The sequence below is a fragment of the Histoplasma capsulatum genome, genomic scaffold (genome assembly GCF_000149585.1).
Source record: "Histoplasma capsulatum NAm1 scaffold_5 genomic scaffold, whole genome shotgun sequence".
NCBI classification, from domain to species: domain Eukaryota; kingdom Fungi; phylum Ascomycota; class Eurotiomycetes; order Onygenales; family Ajellomycetaceae; genus Histoplasma; species Histoplasma mississippiense.
The window spans coordinates 1,946,949-1,967,451 of NW_001813978.1; the positions used below are offsets into that span (position 1 = coordinate 1,946,949).

Below are 20,503 nucleotides of genomic sequence, written 5' to 3' on the forward strand. Positions count from 1 at the left end.
GGGGGATCCACATAAGACCAGTTGCAATTTGCCCCCACGATATAAATGATGTGAAACAAAGGACACCTCTTAACTCCCGTATGTTTTATAGTGAAAAAAAGGTTTATTTTCGTATCAATCCTTCAGGAGAGCACGCCCGATTTAATTGTCATGGTGCGTATCTAACGCACCAGATTGAATATAATATATGTAAAATATATCGTCATGCGGGGCAACATGAATTGCACTAAAAAGTCCAATGGATTTTATACCCCTCCAACATCCCAATTAAAGGGGGGAAAACAAAATTTGAACAAGACATATAATATAGATAGGTAAGTGCAAAATGGGATATCACACAAATCAATTGTGAAGCATGACAACATGCATCGTACTAGCGACGCAAGCAGAATATGTATAATATGGGAATACATACATATCGAAGTGAGTAATAAGGACCCATTTGCCAAACGAAGGGGAATATTGCACCAAAGATCATATCCAAAGGAATGTAAATAGAAACAGCCGCCGCAGGCGTTACAGCGCTTTCGAGGGTCCCATTCTAGAAACTGAATTCGAGCAAGATGTCGCCGTTGCGCTTAAGAAGTGCAGAGGGTTAAAACGAGAACAGCAGTGGAACTGCATGCATGAGTCGCCCAATCGTCATCTGGACGGTTGTAGACTTCCTTACAGGGTGCGCCGCTCGGAGGGCAATAGACTTCTGGGCAGCTGCTGTTGCTGGTGAGCTTGTAGCCTTCGTCCCGGAACGGATCGCCGTCAATATTTGAAAGATCGTACCACACTGTGGTATTGACGAGGGTGTACTCGAACTGGGTGATGTTGCTTCGGACAGGTTGTAAGCCAATTTTCAAGGAAACGCCACCCCATGGAGGTCTACGAAAATTCTCATCGTAAGTGCCATTGGGCCTGATCGTCTTCATCGTTGATGAACCTGATCCGCTAACTGACCACAGATAAACCTGGTACTCGCAGTGGTTGTCAACAACGGCTTTCCCTGCCAAGATGCTTGGAACAAGAGTAGCGAATGCGGTGACCGCAGTGATAGCAGATTTGATGTACATGACGAAATAAAGCCTTGAGAACGGATGGACTCGGGTCGGACTATCGCTATATAGGGATAAAGAAAGTAAACTCTGATAGCTTAATAAATGATTGTAGGAATAAGGATAGGCATTAGTTTAAGCACCCAGGAATTCGATGCGGGATCTTTGCGATACATATAAGCAAGTCCCCTCCCTCAATTATGGTAACATGAACCCTTCGGGTTCCAGGGAAGGACTCCACAAAAGAGCGCGTGTTCAAACCCACCAAAGCCATTTTCCGTCGAAAGATCTAAATAACCTTTTTAACCGACAGTAAACGGAGGGTACGGTGCCTGGCTATGTCCAGGATTTATTCCAAGGGTAACTGGTCCCTAGAGGGTTTAGATGGAACCATAGGACAAATGTCCAGTGGAATGCGAACAGTGAACCAGAAAAATGCCAGGAACGGCCGCAACCAGATTGGTAGAGTGTAGCTTATCGCTGTGCGCGGGCTGGTCCGAAGTTAAACAAAAACTTTGATCCAAGAATGTTTGCCCCATAGACATACGGATGTCCTCCCTAGCCACACTTTGCCCTTAATCAAAGCGCATTGGCTGCAATTTTCATCATGGACAACGCATGATAGATTGGTAGAAAAACTGGAAGAATGATCGAGCGTGTCCCCGCATGTAGTAACTATGTACCAACAATGCCGAACCAAGTCGCGCGAGAGAGAAATGAAGTCACCTGGATAGGGTGAACGAAGTCTCGCTATGGATTGGGCATATCGGAGTTGCAGAGCACCTCACATCCTTTGCACTGTATTTCCGAAGCCGATTTGAGAAGTGCCCACTAAAATTTAGCGCCCTAAAGGAGTTGTGTGGTTTATTAACAAATTACTAATACATCTTCCTGTGCTTTCGGATAGTTAGCGTACTTTTTCTGACAGGGCTTTTATGATCCCCTTACCAAGCCAAATCACAGCGGTGGGTTGACGATGCTGTTGCTAAATGTAATGTACTTGTGCCTCGGTTCACTATTCAAATGTCGGTTTCTTATTAGTCTCTGTGTAAGCCTTCCAAATGTTGGGAATCACACCGAGAACTCCCAGGCTCCATGTCGGCTGTTGCGATGCCGATAGTTATCAACCGCAACAAGGATATCATAGATTTGAGCGTCGTGAGGCAGGATCAATGTGACTGGGATATATATCCACACCCTGTCTGTTGAAGACGGTATCTGCCCTGGGTTGAAGGGTAGTTTGAAATAGCACTTCTTGAAGGCTTGTTGGTTTGTTTTAGAGACTCCTTTCTATTGGTCCAAAGCGTTGGCCGTCTGGGTGGGTTATATTTGGTTTGTTATGCTATGTGCGGGCCGCCCAGGACCGCAAGGGGTAAGAGTCTATATGGTAATCAGCATCATTAAATAAGAAGAATTGAGCAGTGGTTGAGTGAGAACGTGTCTAACATTTTCAGCATTGGAACCTCCGAAAATTGAAACAGGATAACTAGGGGTTATCTTACAAAGCAAACGATGACCGTGAGATGATGCCAATGGGGAATCTTCGAAATAGATTTCTTGTTAATTTAGCTATTCAGCCCAAGCATTTTTCGTTCCAGCCTTCTAACCGTGTCATCATGCTCTTACCTCAGTTCAGACCACAGATGGGTTGCACGTATCGGGAATCTTAGCACTGCGTAGCCTACCTCTAGAATGCGGTTGCTGCTTGTCCGTCTGCACATCCCACTAGATGTCTTTCCGCGTTGTGCTGGAAAATAGTAACCTTGGAAGGCATCGGCTTTGCATTTTCCACCTTCCACCGCGGATTCGGGCAGAGGTGACTGAATGAAACATCACCCTAATTGGTGAAATAGTTAGTTGAACTCATGCCGGCTGAGCTTGCAACCACTCGCCTGGCTATTCAAATGATAAGTTTCAGCTATAAAGGGATGAAAGTTGTCACGATCCCTGGGGAAAAGCCGGCGGGATTCGGGTCATTGACGTGGTTATTTTCCCTCTGGAAGCTCGCTCTTTTCAGGTTGAATTCCCATTCTAGGATGACGAATGCTACCAAACTCACTGAAATTGGAGTAAGGTCTTTCAGGATGCCAGAAGCCCCGGGGATACTGCTGTCGACGGGGGCTCTGCATATGAAGACTGTCGCGTCTACCCCACACTAAATGCATCTGTCGGAACTGGATAAAGTCCGAATATTAACCCAAATACTGAATATCAATAGATAAATTGAATTGATTATTCTAACTCCAATAATTACATGATAATCAGGCTGTATTTATAAGAAAGAGAATGCTTGAACATATGATAGAAGCAGTGCTGGTATACATTGGAGCAGTGATCCGGTCTCCGGAATTGAGATAATAGAAGATCCTTGCTAGTGCAATCAACAGAATCCTCAATATGATATATCATTTCTCACAGCACCCCTCTCAAAATTCAATATGCCAAGCAACTAATACATCCTTGTATATAGCAACTACTGCCTCATGATGCGACAAAATGCGTAATCCATCCACGCAAGTGCAGTAACTATAAATAAGTCTTCACTCAGAATTTCTAGCAGGCATTGCCAAATTTCAAAACCTAATGATCCCCGAAAATGGTGTGCGAAGCCGGAGCCAGCCCAGAATATGACAGTGATCAATACTAGCGAAAGCGTCATTTTTGTGGCTCACCAGGACGATCGTAGATACAACGCATTTCACGAAAGAGCGTACGGAGTATATTCTAGATCTGTTAATTGCAAGCCGCCAGCTAAATCTCGAAGCGGGAAGCGGGTCTGGTGAGATTGCTGCCTCATTTTGAGCAGGGACCTTTTTTCTTTTGGTTGTATGAAATGTCGATTATTATTATTATTATTATTATTATTATTATTATTATTATTCATATTTTTCACAGGCCGCATGCAGCCTAAGGCTATGGCAGCCACACTTATTAATATACGGAGTACAAGAAAACCACATATGTTATCCTCCATGTGGGGCTTTAGTTAAGCATTCTACAATTCATCCATAGGCCTCAGGGGAGGCTAACAAGCCCCTAGAAAGTCACCAATCACACCTGACAACCAGCCTATGCTTATCAGGGAAAAACCGTGAAAAAACCTGATAATTAACTAAACCATGTAAATACTTCAGCCAATAGAAGTTATATACAGGCCCTTCATACACTTAGTACTTTTCTAGTACACAATGACTAACTCTAAGGTGACTAGTGTATACATCAACCCCATACATCCCTTCCTGGTCTGTACCAATAGTTAACCAGCTTCTTAATAAGTACCCACTCCTCCCATGAGAACGGGCTCCATGTGGTAAATAATTCTTTAGCAGAGGCAGGCTGCCCCTCAACAGCGTGCCTACTTACCAGGCCTTCCATGGTGACGATTTACCACTACGCCACCACCCCACCTATGAAATGTCGAATAGACAGAAGTCCCCTACAGGAGCATCACATTTATCGAATGATTCGTTTCCCTACAAAGCAGAATCGAGGTAGCTGGGCTTGGATATGAGAGCTAGCATTTCGGATGCAGCAAGCACCCGGAATCCAAACTCGTCAGTCGACAGTACGGAGTACCGTAGTTCGCCCTCGGTAACGGGATGATACGCATGGACTTATCTCAATTCGGCAGGCTGTGGCCTAAGAGCAATCCAGCGGACGTGGTACGCCATGCTTTTAGAAGGTCAACATATGCATTAAATATCATAGAACTCCGTCGAACTACTACTTTGCAATCGATAACATCGAAAGCGAGTAGTTATATGTTCAGCTGTTAAAGCTATTTAAATGCTGTTTTTAATTAACAGTCCTAGTATGTATATTCAGATCGATCCGGGGCTTTAGGGACTCTGATAAATTATTCAATCATATGCAACCGGAAGGTCACCTTCATATGGAGAGTTTCGAAGTGGAACTTTATTCGGGCGATGGTACGTTGAAAAGAGCGCAAAATGCTGTGATGAAGTACCTCCTTTTGATCGAGGTAAGCAGCAAGTTTGGCAAACCGCTGAATATGGAGGGGTCTTGGTGAGTAAAGATGACCTAGACGGGATTTAGGGATGGATATTAGAAACGATGAGTATAAGCTATGTCATTAGAATATAGACAGAATTGAAAAAAAAAAAAAAAAAAAAAAAAAAAAAAAAAAAAAAAAACTCAAAGAGATCTCCGCCCCCAGCAAGCCCTGTTTTTGCCCTACATTTTGTTATTTGTGGCCAAATCAGTTTTCATACCGAACTAGGATAGAATCAAGAAAGGGGGCCTATTCAACTGACCTTCCCTGAAATGTCCCCTTTCCCCGTACCCAAAAGATAACAATTAACCCAAAGAAATTCGCCCTTAGAAGCCCGCTCCTCTTTACGTACGTACTCCGTGGGACAGGGAAGAAATCGAAATCCTCGTCGATGGTGTGAAGAGCAATTAAGTTCACGACTGATCGAACCTTATATCTATGAGAGGATGCACTGCTATGTATGGAAAGAAGCCAGTATCAGAAGATCAATCGGATTTCGGCCATTCAGGTAGTGATTTTGATTTTGATTTTGAGTTTGTATTCTCCCAACCCCCTTTCGTTCCACTTCCCATCATTTGTCGTGAGTTTAGTCAGTTAACGTAATGTAAGTGTATCCTTGTGATTGACGATAGGTTGGCATCGAAATTTGACAGGAATAAATTAAGCGTATAACCCTATGGGTAATGGGAGATAATTGGCAATTAAAAAAGGGGGAGATCCCGAAAACTTTCAAACATCTCATATTGACTCAAGGCATTGGTCCTGCAAGTTAAAATTGACTGCTAGGGGTTTTGTCCCTTGCGCATGGGAAATGTGGAAAAGCACATCAAAATTTCAAAGAGCAGGACGTCAGCCTATGTCAATCAGAAATCTATGGTTATCGGGAAGAAAAATAAATAACTAAGAGCGCCCAACAAAATCGACTATATGCAGAAGATATGATCGGTCCAGTCCGCACTAATTGCGGTGCTCTAGAACGTGTCGACCTTTTTCAGGCGTCAAAACCAGTTGTGGTACCGTAGGGACTGTCAATATCATCCGTTTCAACTGATTGGAGCATATTCTTCGTACGCGGTCCAGTGTATTTCCTACAATAAAAGAAGTAACGGTCAAAATTCGGACGTTTCAAATGAAGACGATATAACATGAACCAATGGGGATCGTCGCAACCACATACCGTCTGGCAGATAGCCGCCACCACGAGAGTGAAAATAGGGCTATGAATCCCGCCACACATACTGCATAATTCCTGTCCACTGTTAGAATTACGATGTATCGTGGGTCATCTCCGAAGATTGTCCTTACATATTCTCTGCCGTGATTGGCCTTGTTGGCGGGAAGAAAAGAACCACACTGATAAAGAGAACCCAAGCAATAGAAATTATATTTAAGGGTGTCCCCCACTCCCCAAGTGTGAACGGCCCTTCGATAAATCGCACTTTATTTTTATATAATTGGTGCGCAAGGATGACAGCAATATAGGATAAATCAAGCGCAGGCGCTGTGATATTGAATATGGCTGTAGCAGTCTGTGTAGATCCAATGGCAATGCAATTGAGGCAAATGCTGAAGAAGACCACAAACCATACGGCGTTGACAGGTGTCAGTGTATATGGATTTACTTTTGCAAAAAACCTATTGAGTGTTGATCAGCGAATCCACCCATGTATAAAACCTTCAAAAGATCAAGGAGAAGAAGTTCCGTACTCTGAAAAAGGAAGTGCATCGTCGCGTGCGAAAGCATAGGTCATTCGCGTATCAGCAAGCATGGCCGAGCAACCTGTGAAAAACTGAACAAGAATGCTGAATGAGAACATTATAGTCCCACCAGTTCGGCCACCAGCATTAAGAAAGATCTGGGCAGCCGGTAGGCCCGTGGGCGAATCTAATATTTTATCCAAGTCGGATAAACAGAAGCACATCGTCACGGTTAGCATCCATCCAAATATCCCAGATACAAGGATGGCTGATTGAATAGCAATTGGGCCGCGTATGGCAGCGTCATGGGTTTCTTCCGACATGCTGAATTGTCACGGCTCTTAGCAATTGATCAGTTAATAGTACTCCGATGCAGGCCACTGACTGAGTCGTTCCATCATAATCGGTCATTGTCCAAGCCACGGATATAAAGCCTAACAGGAAAGAGAACGCTTTAGAATTCCATCCAGAGCCATTTGTCACATTTGTGAATACCCATTTAGCGGATTGTTTCTCGGGAGTAAGGACTAAGAGCGAAACACAGATAGCAATGGACGCAAGTACTATAATTTCAAATAAGATAGAGATCTTCGCCAAAACGGAGTCCGGGGTTCATACTGTTTACTGGGGCGAACCACAATACGATTCGGTGCAAGTTCTTGGTGCTTAATGAACACACGGTCCCCATTACGCATAATAACCCAATGGACAAAAGGACAGTTTGGAGAGCACTCCTGGGCGACTGGTCAGTGAAATGCAATTGAAATCTTCTGATAAAACGGCATATAGCTACGAGACATGTAGCACGATGTAGGAGACGATTCGAAGTGAATCAGACGGTTAGTTAGAGGAACAGGGAAAACCTACGGAGAATATGAGTATTCCCCGTTTTCTAGGGAGGAGTTCATGCTTGCGCATGCCAGCAGCATCTGGCTTACGGTGTATGCAACGCTAGATACCCCAGCAGTCTGTCCCAGCAGGTTGCACCAACCTTGGATCCAGGAAAAAATAGCAACCTGATTGGGAGGCACAACATGCTTTGTTACAAAATACATACCGCCCGCTGTGGGATACGCTGAGACAAGCTCAGCGACAGAACTGGCAATACACATTGCCATAAATGATCCTATAAACCAGCACCATACAGCCGTAGCAGGGCCGCCCGCAGCCAAAGGTGGACCAAATGTCGCTGGGACAGAACCGAGGACCCCGAGAATGGAAATCGCATATGAAACTGTAGACCATTTTGAGAATTCCCTCCTCAGCTCCTGGGCGGATTGGTCAGAGGACTCAAGCTCTAACTAGACGCATATGAGAGTCGAGTAGGTGTTACAACAACACACCTGTTTGTACCCTATCCGTGCTAATAGTCGTTCATCGTCGTCTTGTATAGTAGCCATTGCTGAACTACCTCCAACAGCACCTTTTGAGGAGAGCTGCTTCTGGGCCTTTCCTGGTCCAGTGTGTCCACTCGATTGCTGTTCATCTAAAATCAGAGACATATTGGATGATGGATTGCGCAAAGCAGTTGACCAAAAACAGATATGAATGAATAAATGAATATTAGATAACACGGGGAAAAGGTGATTGATGTATCTGATGCGACATGATGATGATGGCTTTTACCAGGCTCTCAACTTACCACCTTTCAACTTCAGAGTGTCCTTCTCTCGTCAATCAAGAGATGGCTGCAGGAATAAAAACAACTAATGCTCCAGACCATTTCGGGTAGCTCGGGGGGATAGTAGAGATGACTTCGGCATCAAAGCATTTGGCCAGATTTCAATCCCTGGAAATCTTTGACATGGCAGCATCTCCCTTTGTATGAAAAAGCAATTCTGTCTGGCTCGCGATTGGAGAATACATGTTGGTGATGACAGGGGTTCTTGCTGGTGCATGATTTTCGCGCGATCGTAGCATTTTGCTCACCCTGGTCCAGTACGAGCTCCACTGGGAAGTGTGGCTTCGGCGCTGGTATTTCGAAAATGGAGACTCGAACGCCTGGATATGAAATTGAGGCTTGCTCCTGCATTCCGTGCCACTGCCTTTTCGCGAAAGCTGTGGAGAGCGAAATTCTGCCCAATCGAGGCTCCTCCTGGTGCATCACAATTGTTAAGCATCTCGCGACCATCAACCGCACGAATGATGAGCCATCTGGGCCGAGAAGAATACTAGCAACCACAACGAGATGATGGCAGGTTATACAGGACAAAATTTATCGCAGCTCTCGAGGATTAAACGATTCCAGGAGCCAGCTACCAATAGCATAAATATCTTTGATAAAGTCCAATGATCCAAAACGAGAAGTGCCCAATTCATGAAAAGAAAGAATTTTAGGTTAACTGACAGATAATTGTTAGCCAAGTACGGAGGCGTATTTCAAAAGTTCGTTCGCGCCCTAGTAAATTACCTTGAATTTATATTTCACATCGTGGGAAAGCTAATAGGCTTCCTGCATTGGAACAATCAGTAAGTTTTGGTTATAGATGCGAATTAATCACCAATAACCCTATCAAATAAGCATAGGTAACAACTCCATATCGTTTACATTATCAACAGCCCACCTCGACGGGCCGCCGAAACCTGACGACATTCCACTGTCCACGAGCAAGAAGAAGAAGAAGGTAAGAAGACTGATCGCTTTTCTGAGGAACGATTATTCGGATTCTGAATATTTACGACTTTGCAACCGCCACATGACATGCTGCCCAGGGAAATTCAGCTTCTTGAAGGAGGAAAAATCAACCTTCCATCCTTTCTCCTCTAGCCCAACTTCAACATTACTCGCTCCCCTTAGCTATCATACGCTGAATAAATTCTCGGCATCCCAGGAACGCATTTTTATATTCCGTCCTTTTCTTCGACTTTAAAGTTTCGAGATTATTAAACTTAAGTGCATTATGAACCGATGTCGGAGAAAGAAGTAATTATATCATCTTATGGGATGAAGATGAACAGATTGTCTTGAGGAATTTTTTTCCTCCCCTGCTCTTATTTTATCGAAATATCTATCTGGCGATCGTCTTGGTTGACGTTGACTGGGAGATAAACTGTCAGCATCAAAATCAACAAATGCCCCACGGTCCGGAAGAAGAAAGCGTTGAAATAGCGGTCAAAAGAGATACGTTCTCCCTCAATCGCCGACATTATTGACAAATTGATGAAGGTGTCTTGATGGCTTAGAGCTGGCTGGTCTCTCGAAACTGGGTTTTGTTCTCAGTTGGCATGAACTGGTGGGTCGAGCGACTTGACTTTCATCACTTCTCTCAAGGCCCACAGCTGGTGGATGTTGATAGGAGAATAACTGGATTTATTTTCTTGCTAGTATGAATTGTTCTTCTCCTCGTATTTTCTCTTCCTCTCTTTTTATTTTTATTTATATCTTTCGCAGAAATGTTGAGAACACCAGACATTTGACTTTGAACCGATACCTAAATGATCTTCAAATAAGGCCTAAAACTCGTATTTTGAAATGGAGTCATGCATATGCGAGTCACTTTGTCTGTGCAGATGCAGTTGGTTGGCAAATATCAGCACTAAAAAGTTGCCGCAAAATGAACAGATGCGGAACAATCTTGAAAAGCCAGGAAGGATATTTCTCCGTTTTTCCAATGAAGCATTTGAATGACGATACCTCTTCTTGTCCAGTAGCAGCCTTAATTGAATCCATGGTGTGAAAACATCACTGGAAGTTAGAAAAACATTCACGAAAGCAAGAGAAGAGTTCATTCAACATTGGCATTAACTCTTTTTTATTCTCTTTTACTTTTGAAACAAGGTTATGCTTATTGATCCGTTTCCGTCAAGCATCGTTCGAGTATCTTGATATGCACGGGCGGGCGCGTATATGCAGTCAGCAGCACATGCCTCGTGGGTCCATTTCATGCTGCAGAATAACCCGGTTTGAATTAAAATTTAATCCGAGCTGGGCAGACTTCGGCGGAAACGGCAAGTCTCTCCGTTCTGCTCTGTCCGGATGCCGCAAGTACGAGTTATCTTCAGAGAATCTCCCAACGATCCCGAATCTGATAGAGGCTCGATGTCTGAAAATATCGTCATCATCGTCGACGAAGTCCATGAGAAGAGCTGTGACACGTTGTGATATAATCCCCCTTGCCTCCAGCTCGACACAGTCGATCCTCACTACTACGTATGTGCAATGCACTGTATCTTCTCTGTTCTGGGACGTTCTTAGCGCCTTCAATCAACCGCGGATGGACGGGGCCGGTTTTCTACCACTCCTTCCACGCTAAATCTGGTTCGCCGGCGAGCATTGAACATGGCATATTATGTAGAGTTATACCAACACGCCATTGAGTTAGTGAACGGTAATAATAAGAATTACCGCAGAATCTTTAGTAGCCACACCGAACGAAGGTTGAAACTGGCAAAAGCTATAATTGTTTCCTAAAGTAGTTTAGTATAGTTCCAGTTCAAGCTTGCTGCTGACATAACTAGAAATTCACGTGAAAGATGCAAACAAGGCAAACACAACCCATCGCGTGAAAAGAGCCACGTCCAGCTCTGTTCACCAGCGAGCGGAAAATATCAAAGGATACAACTTATCTTCATTTTGGGCCGCATCTAACGAGCACCAACGCCTGTACGGTTTGGCTCAGCTCCTAACCAAATGTATATTCAAGAATCTGTCTTTAAATGACAATCATGCGAGGCCCTTAACCCTCCACTTCCCCCAATTTGACCCTTTCCCGATTTACCTTCCCCAAAGGTTCATCCCGCTCAAGAGATCCGCCTGCGCTGCTACGAAATCTAACGGAGATTGGTTCCAGCCTCCGATCTTCACGAAGAACATGTTTACCTTTACTCCTTTGCTTGGAGCGCAATCATCCGGTTCGAGAGCCGTCCAATCGATACTAGAGCTCGATGGTGGAGTGAAGATATTGGTCGATGTTGGGTGGGATGAGAGTTTTGATGTATCCGCTCTTGCGGAACTAGAAAGGTATGTTCTTCTTGGATGCCCTCACTCAAGCAAAGGCAGTTATCGTAAGAGGGACTTCGCCTATATTCTACCTCTTTGGGCTAACCTCTGCGTCCTACTTGCGCGAACGATTAGGCAAATCCCTACGTTGTCGCTCGTTTTGTTAACCCACGCAACGCCTTCTCACATTGGTGCATTTGCGCATTGCTGCAAAACTTTTCCTTTATTTAATCAGATTCCCATTTACGCAACCAGTCCTGTCATTGCCCTAGGCCGCACACTTCTTCAAGACCTTTATTCTTCCGCACCCCTCGCTGCCACCTTTTTGCCGAAAGCTACATCGGCGGATTCCTCCCCATCGTCGCCAATATCTAGTAGAGCTGAAAATGTAGCAGATACTGCAAATATAGACCATAACGACTCCCCTAGAATACTTTTGCCTCCACCCACGTCCGAAGAGATTGCCCGTTATTTCTCACTAATCCACCCCCTGAAATATTCTCAGCCGCACCAACCTTTACCATCCCCGTTTTCTCCCCCACTCAACGGCCTGACCCTCACAGCGTATAACGCTGGTCATACTGTTGGAGGTACCATATGGCATATTCAACATGGCATGGAATCTATTATCTATGCGGTCGATTGGAACCAAGCAAGAGAGAACGTCATTGCTGGTGCGGCCTGGTTTGGAGGATCGGGCGCAAGTGGGACAGAGGTAGTTGAGCAGCTGAGGAAGCCGACTGCGTTTGTCTGCAGCACAAGGGGCGGGGATAAGTTTTCCCTTTCAGGTGGGAGGAAAAAAAGGGATGATCTACTCATGGATATGATTCGGAACTGCTTCTCCAAGGGTGGGACGGTTCTTATACCCTCCGATACAAGTGCTCGAGCCCTTGAGTTGGCATATGTTTTGGAACACGCGTGGCGAGAATCAGCAGAGACTGTGGATGGAGAGGATCCATTGAAAAGCGGAGAACTTTACCTGGCTGGCAAAAAGGGTTATGGGACAATGCGGCTCGCTCGAAGTATGCTTGAATGGATGGACGAGGGAATTGTCCGTGAATTCGAAGCCGGCCATGGAGGCGATCCTGTCGCTGCCGGTGGTAAAGGCCGTCAGGAGGGCCCAAATCAACGAACTCCGTCAGCAGCCATGACAGACAAAAGAGGCGATAACTCATTCAAAAACCTCGGTCCCTTCACATTCAAACACCTTAAAATTGTGGAACGCAAGGCCAAACTAGAGAAGATACTAGGATCAAATACGCCTAAAGTAATTTTAACGTCTGACACATCACTAAATTGGGGATATTCCAAGCATGTTCTGCAGAAAATAGCTTCAGGATCTGAGAATCTTGTTATCTTGACTGAATCATTCTCGGTATCTCCTAATAAGCAGATGGTGGATGACTTTCGTTTTAGACCCTCTCTAGCTCATGAAATATGGACAATTTATGAGGAGCGAAAGGACGGGGTTTCTTCAGAAACGACTGTTAACGGGGAGCTTCTGGAGCAAGTGCACAGTGGTGGGAGGCTGCTCACTGTCACTGATGTTGAAAAGACTCCTCTGGATGCCAATGATCTGCTGGTGTATCAGCAGTACCTTGCAACAAGAAGGCAATTACAGAATACTGCTCAGGGAAGGGGAGACTCTGGATTAGAAACTACGGCTGATGCACTTGATGATGGGTCCAGCTCGTCCTCATCAGAGGACTCAGATTCAGAACAGCAAGGAAAAGTGCTTAACTTTTCAGTTTCACTAGCTCATTCCAATAAGAATAAGCTAGGTTTAAGCGATGCCGACCTGGGAGTGAATATTCTCTTACGACGGAAAAATGTTCATGATTACGATGTCCGTGGTAAAAAGGGCAGAGAACGGATGTTTCCTTACGTTGCTTCAAGAAAACGTGGTGACGAATACGGCGAGTTTATACGACCAGAAGAGTACCTTAGAGCCGAGGAACGCGAAGACGCTGAAATACAAACAAAACGTGGGCCGGATGGACGTATTCAAACGATGCCCGGTCAGAAGAGAAGATGGGGTGATGTTAGCGCCAACGGAAAACAACCAGCAGTCGTTCCAAATAAACGGCAGCACATGTCACCTGGCTCTCGGGATTTACATGATGCTAGCGGAAATTTGGTTATTCTGATGGAATCGGCGCCAACGGCACTGAAGATGCTAGTGCGTCTGAGGCAGAAGTTGAAGAACAGCACATCGAGGAGCCCTCCAAGGTTACATTTACTTGTTCTACGTTGGAGCTGAATGCCCGAATTGCCTTCGTAGATTTCTCTGGGTTGCATGACAAGCGTAGCTTGGAGATGCTCATTCCACTTATACAACCCAGAAAATTGATTTTGACCGCGGGTCTCAAGGAAGAAACAGAGGCTCTTGCTGCTGAATGTCGGAATCTATTAACAGCGAAGGCTGGTTTAGAGCTGGGGTCATCCAGTCAGTCCGTTGTGGACATCTTCACACCGGTGATTGGTGAAACAGTGGACGCCAGTGTGGACACGAATGCGTGGATGGTCAAACTAAGCAGTACGTTGGTTAAACGTCTAAAGTGGCAAAGCGTTCGAAGTTTAGGCGTTGTCGCTCTCACGGGAGAATTACGGGGACCAGAACCGATGGCTGCTGACGAAGACGGGCCGGGAATGTCTCAAAAGAAACAGAGGACGTTCTCCGAGAATGCTTCTAGCTCTGAGGGGAATGAGAAAAAGCAGCTCGTGCCTAGAAAACACTCTTTCCCTCTTCTAGATGTTCTGCCGGTCAATATGGCTGCGGCAACAAGATCCGTCACTCGACCGCTTCACGTTGGAGACCTCAGGTTAGCTGATCTTCGCAAACTTATGCAATCCTCAGGCCACACTGCGGAATTTCGTGGTGAAGGCACTCTTTTGATTGATGGGTTCGTCGCCGTCCGGAAGTCTGGGACAGGAAAAATTGAAATTGAAGGCGCCGCTCAATCTGCGTTGTCGAACCGTTCAGCCTTGAAGCGCGATGAAGGGAGCTTTCTAGCAGTGAAGAGGAAAATTTATGAAGGTCTGGCAATCGTTGCTGGCGGATAATTTATTTGTCCTTTCCCCTGTCATTTCATCAACAACGTTTCCTGGGGACTCCACTTTTTAAATTTTTCTTGTTGCATTGTTCCTGATCTCGTGTGTTTGGTTGATATCCAAATAAAATTCTCGCGAAATCTAAAGATCTTTGGCATTGAATTTATTTAACAAAGTGTTTTATTATCTGCTGTTTTGTTGTTATTGACTTTCTCATTCACAGAACAAACAGGGGTTTGTTCTGCTCACAAAGAGATTTCTTTCTTGTGTCAAGCTTTACCATTTTCACTTTTTGATACAAGCCAATTTGTGAGGATAAAGAAGATGTCATTGCACGATGTTTTGATACGTGTGTGGGTGAAGCTGCCCACCGGTCAAATATTTGTATTATCACCTTTTTACATTGGTTGTGAAGTTCTGGGTGTGTTTGCAAGAGCTCAGGCATGATTTTCATGCAGACTATAAATATCCATACGCTCCCTTTTGCCTGGCCCATTTTTCTTACTTCCTCCTTGAGGTCAAGAAGAGTCGGTTCTATATCCATATATATAACACATAGGCGCGCTTCATCTATGCATTGACATCAATATAGGTTAGTTCCCTGGTGCTCTTGGACTGCCACGGTCGATGCCCTTTACTGACATAAATAGCCACCTTCGCTGATTGTTCTGAGATAGCCTTACTGGTCAACCTTACATCCACACACATATATATCCGCGTTTTACAATGGCTGAAATCCTCTATTTAACTATGGATGGAGAACCTCCCAATGGAGGATTGCCCCCGAACTTGGGAACTTTTGCACACGCGCCACAGCCACAATTTCCTGCTCCTGGATTTCCAATGTTTGTACCAGGCCCGCCTTCACAGGCACCTGTTGAACAAGCCCCTCTCCAAGGATTTTTTGGACCAGCATTTTTCCCTCCAGGTATGGGCTCTCACATCCTCTCCAATTAGTCCATTGTCTTCCCTAATATCCATGCAGTCTTCCCTGCCAACATGTTTGATTTCCAGCCCCAACAAGCACAGCAGTTTGGTATGCAGGAGCCTGCTTTTAACCCTGGGCCCCCTGCCCCTCCCAACTACCAAAACCCGCACGGCGGTATTATGCCGGGCACAACCGATCAACCGCTTGTTCTGCCTGGAGGGCATGGATATATATTCCCACCACATAACACAACCATCCACTTATTCCGCTGCACAACTCACTACCCTTGGGATTCCCACGACGGAATCTTCGATTTCGTGACATACCAGGCTCCAACCAATATGACCGTGGCAGATCTTATTAGGCAAATATGCCCACAGGGTGATGCTATAAGAGGACGCGGACTCATTGAATGCCAACAAGAGGTCTTCGGGGGTACGACCAGATTTACTAGGGGCCAAGAATATTTCATTGGAGAAGGGAAAGGAGAAGCTGCTGCCATGCAAGAGATTGTAGGCAAAACTCTCACAGAAGTTGGCTGGAATGAACACCGGAGGGCAAATGCAAATCCGGTTTGGCTGGCCAGCTCCCTCAGCTTGCAATGAACTCTTTTACCATGCCTTTTCGCTACCCACTTTATGATGCTTAATACTCGTTCTTATTTATTTTTTTTTCAAGCGTCTACGCAGCCTAGTGGACATTGAAACGTGGAGTTAGGTTACCCAGTTTCACCTTTGAAATCAAAGGATTTCAATTCTCTCCAGCTTTGTAAAATTACCCAGCGTGTTTTTGCTTCTCCATGTAAGCCCCCCTATGCATAAATTTTCGCGAATAGCTCTGTGATAATCTAGTTTCACTGATCAGGGTTTTCTTTGGTTTTTTGTCGCTTTTTTTGTTGTTGTTTTCAGTTTCATTCTCGGTTTTATATTATTATCCATATCCTGCGCATACCTATATACGTCTTGTTATGTTATTGCAGATTTTAACTCTGCTGGCTATCTTTGTTGCACTCTTTGTGCTATTTCTGTCTAGTGGACACAACCCCCCCTCCACCCCGTATATAGCTTCTGTTTGAAGTTCTTTCCTTACGATAGAGTCTGGATAGCAATATGAAGTCTAAAACCATCGTTTTGTTCCTTTCATACACTCCACTAGCAATGCCATTATCTTCAAGGGAAAAGAGGCTGATGAGGTATAGTATCACATGACTACCTCGGTCAAACGTAACTCCGGAGAGTAAGGTTCCCCAGCGCCATTCGATATGTGGTCAGTTTCCAGTCGCAGTCTGGGAGTAATTACACGTTCGCCCACCGTGCTTCTCTGGCTATGATATAGCAGCGAGCGATTGCGGATACTCGCGAAGGAAGGTCAGAAGGCCCACTCGTTTATTTGTGGCGAACCCGCATCTGGCACAAACATGGCCGACTTCTCGACATATCATTCTTTAGGCCAGGGTGAGGAAGACATGAGGACGGCGGGTGTGCCGCCGCAGTTCAACCCTCCGATTGCTCAAGAGCACCCGAGCTACCAGCACAATAAGTCTCCACATGGGGATAATCTGTCCCCAATGGGCACCATGGACTCAGCCGGATATTCGTCAGGATTGCCTGGGGAAACTCAAGGAGGAGATACAATGGGAGGATTATCATCTCAGATGGGCGGCTTAGGGATCAGTGGAGCCATGGGCGGAAGCGTCCGTACTCACAAGAAAAAGGATAGACATGCTTATCACGATATTGGTGTGCCGTCTCCTACCTCACAAACATTCAATGGGATGGCACAAGGTGGGATTCAGCTTCAATCAGGAATGAACCCACAACTTCCACCGAGCTCTCCATATCCTCACCTAGCTTCTCCAGGCTCACAGCACCCCTTACAATCGGGACAACCCTTTGGTGGGAGCGCTAAATTTTCTTCTGCTGGAGATGGCTCGGTTTCTACCCAAGGGAAGGTTGACCCTGAACAAGTTCCAGGCGTTCCAATTGCACGCGATGTTGCTGCACATATTATCTCAACCACGTATATGCCACGATGGAACGTCACATACCCCCCCCCAGCACTGTCCCTTTCGTAGCACACGATCAAGGCAATCCTCTCCAAAGTTCGCTCGGCTTACACTTAATAATATCCTTCTACCCTCGAATTCCTCTCGTCTACCGCACTTCCTCTCGGTATGGTTCTCCAACCTCTTGCTCCCATAGACTCTGGCGAACAACCCATCCCTGTTCTAGACTTCGGCGACGCTGGCCCTCCCAGATGTCGAAGGTGCAGAGCATATATAAACCCCTTCATGATGTTCAGATCAGGCGGCAATAAATTCGTATGCAACATGTGTACCTTTCCTAATGAGGTACCACCTGAATATTTTTCGCCGCTGGAGCCGTCAGGGGTCCGGGTAGATCGCATGCAACGCCCCGAGTTGATGCTGGGAACAGTTGAATATATGGTACCTAAAGAATATTGGGGAAACGTTCCTGTAGGGCTACGATGGCTATTTCTGATCGACGTTTCACAAGAATCAGTAACTCGAGGATTTTTAGAGGCTTCTTGCGAGGGAATAATTGGAGCCCTGTATGGAGGTAGTAGCGATGACCAAGAAACACAAGACCAAAATACACGACCCGGAAAACTCCCTGCAGGGTCAAAAGTTGGAATAATTACTTTTGATAAAGAAGTACACTTTTATAACCTCTGCGTATGTTTGCTTACTTGTGTCTTCGTCTTAAATCTCGTCTACTTACGAATGTTTATAGTCTCGCCTCGAACAAGCTCAAATGATTGTGATGACCGATCTTAACGATCCTTTCCTTCCTCTGAGTGAAGGCCTGTTTGTTGATCCTTATGAATCCAAGTACTAATGACCGCATCATATGTTCTACCTTTCATATTATACTAATTTGTCCTTAGGCATGTCATCTCATCACTATTAACACAAATACCAACATTATTTTCACATATTAAAAACCCAGAACCAGCGCTATTACCTGCCATAAATGCCGCCTTGTCCGCACTGGAGCAAACTGGTGGTAAAATGATTTGCACGCTAGCAAGCTTACCAACATGGGGTCCCGGCCGACTATTTATGAGGGATGATGGCAAGGGATCGGGCACTGATGCCGAAAAGAAGCTTCTCACCACCGATCACCCTAGTTGGAAAAAGACTGCAAATAAACTATCTGAGAGTGGAGTCGGAATTGACTTTTTCTTAGCCTCATGTGGCGGTGCTTATATGGACGTAGCTACGATCGGTACGTACCTCGCTCCCCCATTTGGACGTCATATGCTAAGCATTCTTGCAATAGGCCACGTGGCTGCAGTTTCTGGCGGAGAGACCTTCCTATATCCCAACTTCCATTCTCCTCGCGATGTCCTGAAGCTGTCAAATGAGCTTTCCCATGCTGTAAACAGGGAAACCGGTTACCAAGCTTTGCTAAAAGTCCGATGCTCCAATGGACTTCAAGTCTCATCGTATCATGGTAACTACGTTCAGCACACTTTTGGCTCAGACCTGCAATTGGGCAGTATAGATGCAGACAAGGCCTTTGGTGTTGTTTTCACGTATGACGGAAAGCTTGATACGAAGCTAGATGCTCATTTCCAAGCTGCGCTCCTGTACACCACTGCTAGCGGTCAGCGACGAGTAAGATGCATCAACATCGTTGCTGGCGTCAATGAGGGCGGGATGGAGACGATGAAAGCAATTGACCAAGATGCTGTGGTCAATATAATGGCCAAAGAAGGTTAGTTTGGAATATGTCATGATAGGAAGAAGTAACGCTAATACCGGGTACAAAGCTGCCTCGAAAGTGCCTGATAAGTCACACAAAGATATCCGAGCCGGGTTAACTGAGAGGACTATCAATATCCTTGCGGGCTACCGAAAGAATTTCTCTCTGTCACATCCTCCCGGACAGCTTGTTTTGCCAGAGAATATGAAGGAGTTTGCCATGTATATACTAAGTTTGATAAAATGTCGTGCTTTCAAAGGTAAGTGTCAGCGTTTCAGCGTTTCAGCGACTGCCACCGTTTCCATTATCGAAATACGTACCTGGTGCCGAGTTAGCTACATGACAAGAGCTTCATTCTGACGTGAAAACAGCTGGCCATGAGACTTCCGATCGTCGGGTCCATGACACGCGTATGCTTCGTTCATTCGGTTGTAATGAACTTGCTCTTTATTTATATCCTCATATTATTCCAATTCATAATTTACGCCCAGAAGACGGCTTCGCCAATGAGCAGGACCAACTTCAAGTTCCTCCAGCACTCCGAGCATCCTTTTCACGCATCGAAGAAGGAGGTGCTTACCTTGTGGATAATGGCCAGATTTGTCTCCTTTGGCTTCATGCTCAAGTTTCACCAAATCTTCTGGAGGACCTCTTTGGCCCTGGTAAAACAACACTACAGTCTCTTGATCCCAACATTTCATCCCTTCCTTTGCTGGAAACACACTTGAATGCCCAAGTGCGGAATATTATTCAATATCTCTCCACCATTCGCGGCTCCAAGTCGGTAACGATACAGCTTGCTCGGCAAGGGATAGATGGCTCCGAATACGAGTTTGCGAGACTTCTTCTCGAAGATAGAAACAACGATGCCCAAAGTTACGTCGACTGGCTTGTGCATATTCACCGACAGATCCAACTTGAACTTGGAGGTCAGCGAAAAAAGGAGGAAGGCAGTGCCGTTGCCTCAGGGGTGGAAAATTCTTTGTCTGGATTGAGTGGGTTTAGGCCTCCATATTGGTGATTTCGACGGATTTAGCATACACAATCATGGATTTATGATTTCCACAAGTGAAAAATCATTATTATTTTCCATCCTTGATTTCT

At 45.3% G+C, this 20,503-nt stretch overlaps 6 protein-coding genes across 6 annotated transcripts; 4 read left to right on the forward strand and 2 right to left on the reverse strand.

Annotated features, from left to right (window-relative positions):
* Positions 1–578: 578 nt before the first annotated feature.
* Positions 579–1,061, reverse strand: HCAG_05439 (predicted protein; the record flags this gene model as incomplete). Its single annotated transcript, XM_001539922.1, has 1 exon — positions 579–1,061. The coding sequence occupies one exon, from the start codon at positions 1,059–1,061 to the stop codon at positions 579–581; it is 483 nt and encodes a 160-aa protein (XP_001539972.1).
* A 3,754-nt stretch (positions 1,062–4,815) lies between these two features.
* On the reverse strand, positions 4,816–9,346 carry HCAG_05440 (conserved hypothetical protein; the record flags this gene model as incomplete). Its single annotated transcript, XM_001539923.1, has 13 exons — positions 4,816–4,821; positions 5,011–5,084; positions 5,412–5,491; positions 5,881–5,909; positions 6,233–6,293; positions 6,361–6,690; positions 6,763–7,077; positions 7,139–7,316; positions 7,811–8,054; positions 8,097–8,206; positions 8,683–8,848; positions 9,164–9,193; positions 9,302–9,346. The coding sequence occupies 13 exons, from the start codon at positions 9,344–9,346 to the stop codon at positions 4,816–4,818; spliced, it is 1,668 nt and encodes a 555-aa protein (XP_001539973.1).
* Positions 9,347–11,564: 2,218 nt separating this feature from the next.
* Positions 11,565–14,755, forward strand: HCAG_05441 (conserved hypothetical protein; the record flags this gene model as incomplete). The annotated part of the gene is made up of 4 exons (XM_001539924.1): positions 11,565–11,713; positions 11,828–12,959; positions 13,017–13,733; positions 13,820–14,755. 4 exons carry the CDS (start codon positions 11,565–11,567, stop codon positions 14,753–14,755), a joined length of 2,934 nt encoding a protein of 977 aa, XP_001539974.1.
* Positions 14,756–15,469: 714 nt separating this feature from the next.
* On the forward strand, positions 15,470–16,276 carry HCAG_05442 (predicted protein; the record flags this gene model as incomplete). Its single annotated transcript, XM_001539925.1, has 2 exons — positions 15,470–15,671; positions 15,729–16,276. 2 exons carry the CDS (start codon positions 15,470–15,472, stop codon positions 16,274–16,276), a joined length of 750 nt encoding a protein of 249 aa, XP_001539975.1.
* A 599-nt stretch (positions 16,277–16,875) lies between these two features.
* Positions 16,876–17,745, forward strand: HCAG_05443 (conserved hypothetical protein; the record flags this gene model as incomplete). Its single annotated transcript, XM_001539926.1, has 2 exons — positions 16,876–16,907; positions 17,007–17,745. 2 exons carry the CDS (start codon positions 16,876–16,878, stop codon positions 17,743–17,745), a joined length of 771 nt encoding a protein of 256 aa, XP_001539976.1.
* Positions 17,746–18,000: 255 nt separating this feature from the next.
* HCAG_05444 (conserved hypothetical protein) lies at positions 18,001–20,420 on the forward strand (the record flags this gene model as incomplete). Its single annotated transcript, XM_001539927.1, has 6 exons — positions 18,001–18,366; positions 18,425–18,522; positions 18,579–18,919; positions 18,974–19,300; positions 19,437–19,658; positions 19,771–20,420. 6 exons carry the CDS (start codon positions 18,001–18,003, stop codon positions 20,418–20,420), a joined length of 2,004 nt encoding a protein of 667 aa, XP_001539977.1.
* Between the last annotated feature and the right edge of the window lie 83 nt (positions 20,421–20,503).